Source organism: Orycteropus afer, unplaced genomic scaffold (assembly GCF_000298275.1).
Source record: "Orycteropus afer afer isolate SDZICR_OR568_19922 unplaced genomic scaffold, OryAfe1.0 scaffold00217, whole genome shotgun sequence".
Lineage (NCBI taxonomy): Eukaryota > Metazoa > Chordata > Mammalia > Tubulidentata > Orycteropodidae > Orycteropus > Orycteropus afer.
This window is the reverse complement of record NW_006921804.1, coordinates 814,373-827,647: the sequence shown is the minus strand read 5'-3', so window position 1 is coordinate 827,647 and position 13,275 is coordinate 814,373. Positions and strand designations below refer to the sequence as shown.

At 51.8% G+C, this 13,275-nt stretch overlaps 1 protein-coding gene across 1 annotated transcript in view; it reads left to right on the top strand.

Moving 5' to 3' along the window:
- LRRC71 (leucine rich repeat containing 71) overlaps nucleotides 1-12,021 on the top strand; it is a 22,164-nt gene extending 10,143 nt beyond the window's left edge. The window contains exons 2-15 of the mRNA XM_007948601.1: nucleotides 4,705-4,854; nucleotides 5,203-5,334; nucleotides 5,428-5,503; nucleotides 5,722-5,799; nucleotides 6,676-6,744; nucleotides 6,971-7,130; nucleotides 7,207-7,290; nucleotides 7,389-7,478; nucleotides 8,057-8,206; nucleotides 8,422-8,515; nucleotides 8,921-9,009; nucleotides 11,067-11,178; nucleotides 11,532-11,653; nucleotides 11,902-12,021. Of these exons, the coding sequence (XP_007946792.1) occupies nucleotides 4,705-4,854; nucleotides 5,203-5,334; nucleotides 5,428-5,503; nucleotides 5,722-5,799; nucleotides 6,676-6,744; nucleotides 6,971-7,130; nucleotides 7,207-7,290; nucleotides 7,389-7,478; nucleotides 8,057-8,206; nucleotides 8,422-8,515; nucleotides 8,921-9,009; nucleotides 11,067-11,178; nucleotides 11,532-11,653; nucleotides 11,902-12,021 (1,526 nt within the window). The remainder of the gene's footprint in view (nucleotides 1-4,704; nucleotides 4,855-5,202; nucleotides 5,335-5,427; nucleotides 5,504-5,721; nucleotides 5,800-6,675; nucleotides 6,745-6,970; nucleotides 7,131-7,206; nucleotides 7,291-7,388; nucleotides 7,479-8,056; nucleotides 8,207-8,421; nucleotides 8,516-8,920; nucleotides 9,010-11,066; nucleotides 11,179-11,531; nucleotides 11,654-11,901) is intronic.
- The last annotated feature ends 1,254 nt before the right edge of the window (nucleotides 12,022-13,275 follow it).

Genomic DNA, 13,275 nt, shown 5'->3' with positions numbered 1-13,275 from the left:
TGGCGCGGGATCGGGCAGTGTTTCATTCTCCTGTGCATGGGGTCGCTATGAGTCGGAAACGACTTGATGGCACTTAACAACAACAATAACAGTATTCAAAAAATACACATTATGCACTCACTGTGTACCAAACTCACTGCTCAATCTTGGGATATGAATCACAATTTTACTCTCAGCACCCAGCAAAGTTCCTGGATATCAGCTAAGTGTATATATTTTGAATTGAACTTGATCTCACAGAACCCACACTCTGGCTCTGGTTTTGGAAACTGATAAATACAGTAAGATGAGAAAAGGGGTATGAGGGAGGAAGGCCCAGGGGGTGTTGGAAACACAGAGTGGGGCTACCAGGAGGTGAGTGTTATATGCATTCATTGATTCAACAATTATTTTTTAAATGCCTGCTCTGCACCCAATACTAGGGATGCAGAAGTGAACAAGATGAACACAGTCCTGCTCCCATGGTAGCCCCTGGAAGGGTATAAGAAAGGGTGTGACTCTTTTGTTGCAAGTGATAGAACCAACTCAAAGTAATTAAGAAAAGAAGGGGAACTTTTTGGAAGACTCCTTGATTCAAACCTGCCAGCTTTGCCATCAGAGAGGGACGAGAACTTGTTCTCTGTGGACTGAGGGTGACATCGTGGGGTCAATGCTGGTGACCAGGGAAGGCAACTGTGAAAGCGGGAGAAAGAGCATTTTCCAGAAGGGGAGATAAAACAGTGTAGAATCCCATCTAGATATGAACCCATTTGTGCTGAAAACATACACACAAAGCACTCTGGGTGATTTATGAAAATGGAAGTGGAGTGGGAAAGAATGGAGGCAGGTAGGTGAGTTATGAGGCTATTTCAGCAGTCCAGGTAAGGGACAGTGATAGTTAGGATAGGGCAGCAAAGGTACAGAGAGGTGGCTAAATTCAGCTCCTTGGAGAAAGGCCTTGGAGGTAGAAGCAATTAAGAGTTGGTGAAGGTTGGATGGGTAGGGAGTAAGGGACACAGCAGGATTGAGTTCTAGGTTTCTGGATTAGGCACTGGGTGGATGGAGGTACCACTCAGAGATAGGAAAGCCTGAAGGAGGTGCATGTACAGGGGACCTCCCAGGGGTGCTGTCATCTGGGCAGCTGGACACATGGGTCTAGAGTACTCAAAAGAGGGCAGGGCTGGAGATGTGGCTTTGGGAGCTTCTGATGTTCTGGTGTATTTAAAACTCTGGGAATGAACACAATCCCTAGGGAGGGTGAGAGTGTACCTGGAGGAGGGGATAGGGTGTAGGATGATACTTGAAAGGAGCTGGCAGGAGGATCCTGTCAGAGGAGGAGCTGGCAGGGGAGTCTGAGCAGCAATGGGCAGAGGTGGAGGAGGGAGTAGGAGTAACAATTGTACAGGGACCCTGGACTGGGCCACACGAGCTCACAGAGGATCTAGTAGATGCTACTGTGTGCTATGGCAGGGGCAGAAGCAGGCTGCGATGAACTGAATTACTTAATAGTCCTCCAGTTTGTGATGTGTTGTAAATCCTAGCCTTTATGCCTGTGGTTATGGTCCAATGTTGGAGTGGGTTGTCTGTTACATTAATGAGGAAGCATCAGGGTGGAATGTATCTTGAGTCACCACCTTACTAGAGGGTGTCACTCAAGTCATCACCCTTCACGACCTTACTGAAGTCACACTCTTGCTTGAGTTGCACCTTTTTATGAAAGAGAAAAAGGGAAAGAAGCTAGCAGAGAAGGGGGGACCTGGCCACTACCAAGAAGAAGAGATGGGAGCAAAGTGTATCCTTTGCACCCAAGGTCTTTGCACCAGGAACCTCCTAGATCCAGTAGACAGAGAGCTGTAATGCTGGAGGTGGTGAGAAACAGCAAGAAGCAGTGGCAGAGAACCAGAGGCAGCTGAGTGGTGGGCTGCTCACTCACAGAAGTTTGTAGTCAGCACACCAGGGTCCCAATTCACCAAAGAATGTCTCTCTTCCCAGGATATCCCTGGATATCCTGGAAGCAGGCCACACCCCTAGGGAAACTCCTCTTAGGCAGATTGGCCACTCAGAACACAGTCATTCGATCCCATCATGGGAACAACCACACAGAACTGGGGTCCAGCCAAGTTGACACACAGCTCCAACTATCACAGGGTGCCTCTGGCTACCTGTAGGCAGAGCTAAAGAGCTTTGAAACACTTGCCCACGCAGGCCATATGCCAGGCTGAGGGACTAAGGGCCAGAGACAGGCCTGTCTGTGGGTACTGTGGAGAAGAGGCTGTCCTGACCTAAGAACTGTATCCTGAGTAGTTTCTGATCCTGAATTGTAACCTGTTACTTCCCCAATAAAACCCATACTTGTGAGTATTGTCTGTGAGTTCTGTGTGGCCACTGCAATTAATTATCGAACACAGCAGAGTAGAGAGTGCCATGAGAAAGACAGTTGGTATCAGAATCTGGTAAAAAGATTGGAGGGTGGCAGCATGTCTGACATCCGCCTCATGGGAATCAGCCTTGTGCTGTTGTTCTTGATTCTTCAGCCCCCTGTGAAGTTAGAGGAGGTCAGATGGCCCTGCCACACCATTTTGATACAGGTTTAAATGGAGTGAAGTGTGAGAGCAGGTGTAGGAAGGTTTTTGGTTTAGGGAAGTCTCATCTGGTGGCCTTTATTTCTCAAGATTCACTCTGAGGTCATTAGTGTGAGGGAAGGCTTATGGGCTAAGGAGAGTGGGGGCCACTCCTTTGAGAGCTGTGCCATCCAATTCGGTAACTACTAGCTACAGCAGGTATACAGCATTTTCATCAACACAGAAAGTTCGACTGGACAGTGCTGCTCTAGAGTGAGGTTATGAAGGTGCTGTCCTTGGACCAGCAGCTCCAGTATCATCTGTGAACTTGTCAGAAATGCAAATTCATGGGCTCTACCTGGCCTACCAAACTCAAATCTCTGGGGAAGGGGCCCAGGAAACTCTTTTTACAGGCTCTCCCAGTGATTCTTGTGGATGTTAAAGTTTGGAATCTCTGTTCTAGAGAAGTGAAGCAAGGAAGGGCTGAAGGGTTCTCCCAACAGAGGGAATAAACCAGGATGGCAGGCAAATGTGCAGAAGTCATCTGTGCAAGGAATTCCTATAGCCTCCTTGCCTCTTTGTTGAAACCCTGGGTGGTACAAACAGTTAACACACTCAGCTGCTAACCAGAAGGTTGGCTTTCAAGTCTACCATAAGAGCCTCAGGAGAAAGTCCTGGAGAGCTGCACTGAAAAGGCTTCGGAACACAGTTCTACTCGGGCACACATGGGGTTGCCATGGATTGGAATCAACTCCATAGCAACTACTGGTGGTGGTGATGGTGGTGGTGGTTGTATATGCCTCCTCTTACCTGTTTCATCCATTCATGTGCCTGTGTTCTAGGATTGACTGGATGCTTGAGGAACATCTCTCACCATTGATCGGCTCAAACCTCTCTGAGTCTTGCCCCACATATGCCCCCAGCACATGTCCTCTCTGTCCTTCCACATCCTCCAGGCAAGCTTCTTCCAGCACACACCCTTTTGCACCTGCTGCCCCAGCCTGGGTGGTGTTGCTGTGTGGGCTCCAGGCTGTCCGAGCAGTAGGCAGAGCAGGTCTGCAGGAAGCCTATCTGCCTCCTGGGTCTCCCCAGATGGGGTGTGGTGGGCATCTATCTGAAGTAATAGAGTACAGTGCAACTTTTGAGAAGTGGAACTTGAGGAGCCTCCCTTGTTTTACTCGGCCTCACAAATTTTCTGTTTTTGACAGGAGGCTTACCATTTTCTATTGCTCGTTTTAGTGGAAAATATTTGCCTTTTCCCTTCTCTGACAGGTTTCCACCTTACACAGGGTTCTGGCTTTTGCAGATTTTACTGTATCACTCTTGAATGAGATAATGTTTCTAAAGCATTTAGAATAGTGCCAGACACTAGTAAGTGCGATGTAAGTGTTTGTTAAATAAAGCCTCCTGCTTTGCTGGACCTGGGGGTGTGTATGTGTGTGTGTGTGTGCGCGTGTGGGGCGGGGCTTGAGAAACGTCTGGGTTCCTTCTTCTGCTCACACTCTTGTTATATGCCATCGAGTCAGACCGACTCATAGTGAGTGAGTCCTCCTTGGGTTTCCGAGACAGTAGTATCACTACGGAAGTAGGTTGCCCAACCTTCCTTCTGAGGAGTGGCTGGTGGGTTTGAACCCCCATTCTTCTGGTTAGCAGTCAAGTGCTTTAGGCACTATGCTACCAGAGATCCTCCGCTCACACTAGGCCTGGAGTTTCTTTCTCATAATAACCCTGGGCAGTTCCCGCAGGGAAAGGAGACAAGGGCGGAGGCTGGGCTGGGGACACCCTGGGGGAGGCAGAGCCCCTTCAGGCTCTGCGCTGGGGGTGGAAAGCGGGGGCAGGAGCGTGCTAGACCCACGGCGGGGGCCGCGTACATAAGAGTCGCCCTGCTGTCTACTTCTCAAGCCCATTGTTTCCTCTCAAGAGTTTTCGGTTCAGTCTTTACAATGTATCATCCGTTTTAAATACGACTATTGGACGTCTGCGTCCGAGGAGAGGCGCCCTGTTAGACCAGAGCTCCGGGCCGCGAGTTCCACGCAAAGTGGTTGGGCGTCGGGTCTCCAGCGACTTTGGCGCCTGCCCAGTAGGGGCATCTTCCAGTCTCTGCTGCCCTCTCGTGGCCGCACTGGGATAAAGCGTCCCTTGCTCACTCCCCTTGGTCCTGCAGAGGAATACCAGTGCTCCGGGATCCTGGAGATCGACTTCGCCGAGCTCTGCATGCGGTCAAGCTACACAGACTTCCCCAAAGTTGTCACCCGGCCCCGCCCTCACCAGCCCTTCGTCCCTTCCGCCTCCATGTCGGAAAAGCCAGCCGTAGGTGAGTGACAGCGGTGCCCACATCCCACCGGGGGCCTGCCAGGGCCGCTGGTCTATCCTCAGCCTCAGATGGTGGGGATGCAGGGCGGTGTGTGTGTGTGAGTGATGGGTATAGATTCAAGAGGGCGGGTGGAGAGGTAGAGAGTCTTCCCTCTTCTTTTCCAAAGCCAAGCTGAGATGAGCCTGGCTGGAGAAGGAGGGTCCCGCAGGCTAGTGCCTCCCACCCTGTGGTGGTCTCCAACCCCACCAAGTTTTCTCTGGGCACCCTTGGGCTGGGGGTGTGGGGCTCTATGCAGCAGTTCTGTCCTTTCCCTTCCCAGCCCCTCTCATTGCATCCCCTACCTTCTAGAGGAGCAGCGACTGCTGTCGGGATCCTGCAGCATCAATAGCCTGGAGAGCAAATACGTGTTCTTCCGGCCCACCATCCAGGTGGAGCTGGAGCAGGAGGACCCCAAGTCCGTGAGGGAAATCTACATCCGAGGTGATGCTCCCCTCCACCCCTTTCCCACAGCCCTCCCTCATCCTGTTGCCCCTTCCTCTTGTCCTCCTCTTCCTTCTTCTCCTCCTTCTACAGGTTGGAAGGTTGAGGACCGCATCCTGGGTATCTTCTCTAAGTGTCTGCCTCCCCTCAGCCAGCTGCAGGCTATCAAGTGAGGCAGGCATTGGGGGAGGGTTGGCTGGGAGGCCACTGTGGGTTATAGGACTCCTGGTGGCTGGTGGGAGAGAACAGAGGTGGCACTGAAGACTGTGGAGAGGTGGGAGAAGGAGGTAGGATGTGGCGGAGAGTGGTGTCCGGGTGGCTGGGAGGACAGTTTTTCTAGGGGAGGTGAGGCTCCAGCTCTGTTTCTGTACTTCCTGCCAACCCCAGCTTTTGGAAAGTGGGACTAACTGATAAGACGTTGACCACCTTCATCGCCCTTCTGCCTCTCTGCTCACCCACACTCAGGTCAGCAGAGGGGAATCGGCAAGGGGGAGGTCCCAATGCTGGGAGCCTGGCTAGGTAGGCAGTCAGAGGGGAGCGATTTACGTATGAGAGTGGCAAGTCCCAGTTTCTGGTGCTTGGGCTGGCATCCCTGTGCCAGTAGGGTGGAGCCAGTATGTGCTGGGTCATTAAATTCTTATCTGACAAGAAATGAGGTTGCCCTTTCTGCCCCTCCTGGAAGTTCTCTCACCACCATCCTTGGAGGTTCTCTTTCCTGCTCCTTGCCTTGGTACTGTTCTAGGGTCTGGTGGGAAGCAGCTCTTGTCCTCCAGGAACTCACAGGCCAGTGAGGGAGGAAGAAAGACTCCCGGATGGACACTGCAGGGCAGTGTGGAGACTGTGCTGGTGGAAGAATGACTCTTTTGGGCAAAGTCCTTGACACATAGGTTGTCTGAGTGTCCTCAGGATATGGCAGCTGGTGATCTGAGATGCTAGGGCGCACCCATGGGGGAAGCCACAGTCTTTTTGTAACCTAAACTTGGAAGTGATATCCCATCACTTTATTGTGGTTATTAGAAGTAAGTCTCTAGGTCCAGCTCACACTCAAGGGGAGAGGTTACACAAACAGATGAATGTAAGGAGGTGGGGATCACTGGGGAGCTATCTTAGAAGCCACCCTAGCATAGCTCACTAACTCTGGAGAGTGAGCACTTCTCAGGGCTACACTTCTGTGTTTGTAGTTCAGGCAGCTGTCACATATAATTTCTATCTTGGGGCCATCCCTTGACTCCATGTGTTTGTTTCTAAGCTGCTCCCCAGAGACCCACATTTCCTCTCTGCCCTCCTCCCTCACCTGGCCTCAGTGGTGCCTTCTGGTTGTCAGCTCTCCCTCACCCTCAGGAAGGTGTCTCTGGAAGGGAATCCATTGCTGGAGCAGTCATATCACAAGCTCATGGGGTTGGACAGCATGTGAGACTCCTTTCTCTCACCCCCTTGTTCTGGGCCTGTCCCCGCATCCAAAGTCATCCTTTATCCCACCCTTCTTTGCTCCTCTAGCATGTTCCCAGGAACCCCCAATTCATACCTGTCCACCCTCAGACCACATGGCCCTTCTCATGCCCGTCTGGTTCTCTGAGATTCCTACCAACACCCAGGACCTCAGATGTCCAGTGACTAGTTTTCCCTGCTGTCCTAGGATTGTGCATTTGTCTCTGAGGAACAACAACATCGACGATTACGGGGCGCAGCTGTTGGGCCAGGCTCTGTCCACACTTCACAGCTGCAACAAGACTCTCATCTCACTCAACCTGGGATTCAACCACATCGGGGACAAGGGCGCGGGCCACATTGCGGATGTGCGTGTGCGCTGGGGTGGGGCCCCTGGAGCACAGCAGCTGGCCAAACCCCTCACTCGCCTTCCCGCCCCCGCAGGGCCTCAGGCTGAACCGCTCCCTACTCTGGCTGTCCCTGGCCCACAACCGCATCCAGGACAAGGGAGCCCTGAAGCTGGCCGAGGTGGGTGTGTCTGAGGGGCGTGACCGGGCCAAGGGCACTACCCATAAGCTGATTCCGCCCCCAAGGGCATCTGATTGCGAGGTCCCAACCTCGCCCAGGTCCTGCGCCCCTTCGAGCTGACACACACTGAGGTGGTGGAGCGTCGGCGCCTCTTGCTGGAGAAAGGGACGCAGGAGCGATTGCGATCGGTGAGGAGTCAACCCTACGGGCCCCAGAACTTGCAGCCTCTCGAGCTGCTTCCCAGATGGGCTGCTTCTCAGCCAGCTGTCCACGCTGCCTCCCTCCGCCCTCCGTCCCCCGTCGTGACTGTCTACAAACGTTTCCTAAGCAGTCTCTAGGTTGAAAGTAAGGAATTTGAAACCGACTCGTCCTTGTGCAAGCTTGTGACCGTGGCCACGTTACTTCATTTCCCTGTGCCTGTTTTCTCTTCTGTGAAATGGGGTTATAATAGTATCTACTTCATAGGGCTGTTGAGAGGATTAAATGAATTTATTTGATACGATGCATTTAGAACAGCAGTGCCTGGCATTTACCTCAATAAAAGTTAGCTACTATTTTTCTCTTGAAAATTAGAACCCTTCCCACAGCTCACCCACAAACCCCTCTGTTTTGTCTTTCCAACAGCCCTTCCCCCCAGTGGAATCCCATATCCATGATTTTCCCATTTAGGCAGGGAATTTGAAGGGCCGGGGTTGTTGCCAGCTGTCACCTACTGGGGAAGAAGCACCGAACTTCTTCCACCATCCGTTCTCATTTATGCGCACAGCCTTCCTCCTCTCGACATGCGGACTTCAAAACCGACCGTGATAAGAATCAGATGATAGGGGCCAGCAGTGCTACACTGTCGGACAAGCTAGACAAGTTGCCGGCAACGAAAACCCCCAAGAGCCTGGGCAAGAAAAAAGAGAAGTCAGGGGTAGGTGTGCTGTGGGAAAGAGAGCCTTGGGTTCTGGGAGAACAGGGCAAGGGAGGCCGTGTCCATGGTACACAGCTGGGGGTGGAGGTAAGAAAGCCATGTGGGGACTTAGAAGGGCTACTTTATGACATTCATGCAACCCAGGCCTTTTCCCACACCTGTTCCCTATCGCCAGGGAGATAGGCCTTCCATCTCTCTTCTGACATCCTCCACAGGAAGTGGTCAAGAAAGAGGAGAAGTCAGGGCCTGGGCAGTCCCCAACACAAGGAACCCCTAAGAAAGAAGATGCCTCAAAAGCAGGCAAAGGGAGTAAGTGCTAGCTCCTCTGTGAGCCCCCTCCTGGGGTGGAGGAAGGTGCACTGGGCAGGAGACAGGAGGCCTGCTCCGGGTCTGCCTCTGCCTCGCAAGACATGAGCTACTCTCCTTCATCCCTCTGGGCCTTCTTTCTTGGCAGTAAGATGACTGGAAAGCCCCTCGTGTCTGAGACATTGTGACCCACCACACGCCATCCCTAGTTCCCCTGGATTGGACCTCTTTGGCCCTGCCCCCAGAAAAGGAACCTACCCACCTAGCTCCCGCTCTGTTTCTATCGTACCCAACCCCAAAGCTATCACTCTGGGGAGTCTCTTTGCCTTGCCCCGCCCTATTCTCTCTGGGAGCCTGGGTAGTGTCATGGGTCTTGTCTGTGCACTCTGGCTCCTCCTGTCGATCCAGAGATACCCATCCCTGAGCAGAAGCTGACCAAGGGGAAAGGGACCAAGACCGGGAGCAAAGAGAAGCGGAGCATCCTCCTGGAGTCAGAGGTAGGCTTTTAGCAGAAGTGGGCCAGACACCCCCAGGGTTCCAGGCTTGTTTTCACCCTAGCCCCTAGAATGGAGTCTCCAGCCCTGTCCTGTAGCCGCAGCTACTTACATTCACGTATCTTCCTCCACACTTTCTGCTCCAACCACATCTGAAACACCCCCCATCCCCACACTGTAGGGATAATGCTTAGTGCTCCCTGCTTCAGACTCTTCGGACTCCAGGTGGCTCCCACTGTGTCCATTAGCACCCCACACTTTTGATTCACTCTTAGATCAATCTGCTATCCAAAGGGCTGTCAGTGAATCACCACCACCTATCATTTGCTTGTACAGTTGCACAACAAAGCACCTTGATACTCTACTCTGGGCAGCTCCCTGAGGAAGGCAGGCATTTTTATAGTCACGGTGCTGCCTCACTTTGACCCCAGCCCCTTTTCTTCTTTGTCCCTGAGCCTTCCTTTTTCCCCTCTCAACTGGGACCAAGTTGCTCCTTGCTTTGGAAATCTTCCTAGACTGTCCACTCAATAGTTCCCAAACCGTCCCCAGCTCTCCAATTCCGGTTGCCTGAGGGTCTCTCCGTCATTATATCTTGTTGTCTCTATCAGGAGACACACTCCCATCCCCTTTCCTCTCCGCTGGGCAGGGAATGGCTTGCTATTAGAAGTCTTCTCTGGCACTCAAAACCAAAATAGGAAGTTCAGGTGGAGGAAGGGGGTGGATGTTGTTGCCTTTCTTTTAAAAAAAATTTTATTGTGATTTGGGTGAAAGTTCATTTTCCATACATCAATCCTCACAGACTGCAATCCCCACAATTCCCACTTCCTCCCTGTAGTTACCTCTTCCCTGTGTCCTTCGTTCATACCCATTCTGCTCCCCACCCCCCAGCTATTTTCCTGCACAGTGCCCTTCTGTTCTCCCATGAATGAGACTGAGCGATCTAAGGAGTGTATTGGCCTGATGTAAATGTTCACCCTATATGCCTGTCTGTTGTTTGGCTGGAAACCATGGGAGTGAGTTCCAGACCTGAAGAGTGACTAGGGCCCAGTCTCAGGGGTCTCATCAGGCTTTATCAGACCAGCAAGCCTGGTCTTGATTTTGAGTTTTGTTCCACATTGTTCTCCCTCTCTATCCAGGATCTCCTGCACTGATCCCTGAGTGGTTGACAGTGGTAGCTGGGCACCATCTAGTTCTTCTGGTCTCATGGTCAGTTATATAGGCTGAGGACTGCATGGTCCACTAGTCCCTTGGACTAATTGTTCCCCTGCATCTTTGTTTTTCTTCATTCTTCTGTTGTGGACAAGGAGAGACCCATTGTTGCATCTAAATGACTGCTTGCAAGCTTTTGGGTGTTACCTTTTCAGTTTTTTCTTATCCCTGCCCCTACCTTGGTCAGTTGCTTTTCTTACAAGGGGCTATCACAAGGTCCTTTCATCCTGCTTTCAGCATCCTCTCCCTCCCATCCATTCTCTTAGGAACACTTGTTGTTGTTGTTATGTGCCGTCGAGTCGGCCCCGACTCACAGCGACCCCTCCTTGGGTTTCCGAGGCAGTATCACTACGGAAGTAGGATTGCCCAACCTTCCTTCCGAGGAGTGGCTGGTGGGTTTGAACCACCAGCCTTCTGGTTAGCAGTCAAGTGCTTTAGCCACTATGCTACCAGAGCTCCCTAGGAACACTTAGCAAAACCCAAATGCAGGATGACACTGTTTCATGTGTCTAGTCTTTGCATCGGTTGTTTCTTTCACCCAGAACACCTTTCTCCTTATCTGCATCTGATGATGTCTCCCCACCATTCACATTTTAGCTTGCAGGCCACCTTCTCCAGATCGTTCCTGGCTCCTTGGATATCGCTCCTCTGTGCTCCCAATCCTCTGAGCTTACCTTTCTCTCAGCTGTCACACTATACTATGTGACTCCTTCACTTTCTGACTTTGCCACACAAAGGTGCTTCTTTAGGGTGTGGGTTTAGTACTCTGTAAGCATGTATGTTGGGTGAATGAATGACCTGGTGACTAGCTCCCCTTCTCCTCTGCTGTAATTAGTATTCTGCCCTAACAGCTGGTTGCTGAAACTACGGAGATGGTCAACCCTCTCCTGGAGCCTGTGGCACATCGAGATGGGAAAGTTTACATGCCTGGGAACAAGGTCCTTTTGCATCTCAACCTCCTCAGTATGTTTGCTAGCCCCACCTCACAAGGGTACCTGGGCCCTGTCCAACACCGAGGGGTCCCTCTAATTCCATGGAGAACCTGATTCTCCCATGGTTAAGCATCATGTTATCCCAGACCCTCCTGCATGGAGCTTTGGGGTGAGGGGTAGAGCCTGGGCCAGGGAGGAGTCTGATGACAGGGGAGTCAGATGTAGAAGTCAGAAAGGACAGTTGGATGAAGGGTCAGGTTAGGGAGTTAGTACTGGGCTGATCTAGGATAGTCTTGAGTCGGGAGGTTGGGAGAGGTACTAGAGGGGCAGGTGATAGCCCAAGTGGCAATAGAAGAGGCCATTTTGTATGCATCTGTCCCTCAGGGAACCGTATCACAGAGGTGGGGCTGGAGGGCTTCCTTGCTGCAGTGCAGTACCAGGTGGAGTTTTCCAAGTCCAAGAGTGCATCCAAGGGCCCCACTGGGCTGCTTTGGCTGTCCCTGGCGGTGAGTGAGTCCATATTACCCTCCATGCTGCTGCTCTGCAGGTAGTTGTTTCCCATTCCCAAGGAAGGTCTGTAGTTTCCCTAAGTCTCTTTTATTACAACATAATCTCCATCCCTCTTGCTGCATTGTCTATCACTCTGCCTTTTCTCCCTGCCTCCAGAGCCCAACCCACTATGTCCAGGAAAATTTTCTCCTAGAAGACTAATCATCCTCCTTGTCAGTTGCCAGCTTTCCTTTTCTTCTTTCAGAAAAATTACTTCTCCCCACAATGTGCTGCGTATACCACAATCCAGGAGCTGATGCTGCCAAGGGACCCCATGAATAAGGCCAAACCCAGGGAGGAGGAGACCTTGGGTTGCTCCGTCTAGCCCCATCCCCACGCCCTCCCTGAAACCCTTCTGTCTGTGTGGACTGTCCTCCCTGGGGGAGATCTGAGACCTGCAACAAAGCCTATTGCTGTACTTTCCCTTGAGGTTGTCTCAAAATTTTCTTCTAGACCTGAAGCTCTTGGACTCAGTCAGTCTGTTCCTGTCACATGGCTAGAAATGGCAGAACAGTGATGGGACAAATTGTTTCCAAGTTCTGCCAGGGACGATCCCCGATCCATCTCTGATCAGCCGCCACATACTACTCTCCTGCCTCCCAAGAGCCGTTTTTGCTAGCTCAGGCCAGTCAGTCCTCCACCCCCGTGTTTGCTGGAGGATGTGTGTGCTATGCAGGGTTTGGATTCAGCGTTCAGTTTCAGAGGCAGACAGGAGCCTTGGGATTAATAACTGACAAGTACAACCTGAGTGGGAGAGGGAGTAGGAGTGGGTGGAAAAGAGGGATTTAGTGTGGGTTTCCCCACCACCCACTTTAGCTTCTCCTGATCTGGCCCAAGTCTGACTATGGTTAGGAGGATAGGTGATGGCTCAGTTTCAGCAAAGGCATGGACTTGGCAGACCACTTTGGAAAGGTTGCTAAGCCTCCCTACATCTAAGTAGAAAGTCCAAGCACTCCACATAAACCCTAGTGACACAGTCTGCAGATGTTAGCAATCTAAAACCAGACAACCAGATGGCTGGGGCCAGAGTGGACAGTCAGGGCCCCCGGACCTTTATCCTCAGTGCTGCCTCCACTGACACAGTCCACCAATAGTGGCCACAGGGCACAGGCCTGGTTCCTGGGGAGATGCCAGAGAAGGTGGCGGTAAACAGGGGCCTCGTCTCCCTTCTTCACCTTTGGGTAGATTTAACCTGTCCCACATTCCTTCAGTCCCCACTTCCCTCAATCTGTAGCCTTAACAGGGTTCTGCATGCCCTACCCAGAACTTCTTGTTCTGCTCTCTGTGAACTGTTGCTCTCACAGGCCTTTCAGCCTCTGAGTGCTCTCAGCCTTCATGGTCTGACTGCCTGAGCTGCCTCCCTGCCTTTCCTGCAGGTGGCTGGTGAGGTTCTCCAGAGAAAATCTATCATCTCTTTGGATTCTCAATACTGAACACACTGCAGGTGCTTGATGATGGTCAAGTCAGTCCAAGTTATCCCTGCCCATATCCTTCTAAAGCTGTCTGAATCCTTATAGCCCTTATCCTTATCCACACTGTTTCTCACTAATGACTTGTGCATTAACTCTGATGCCCAGCT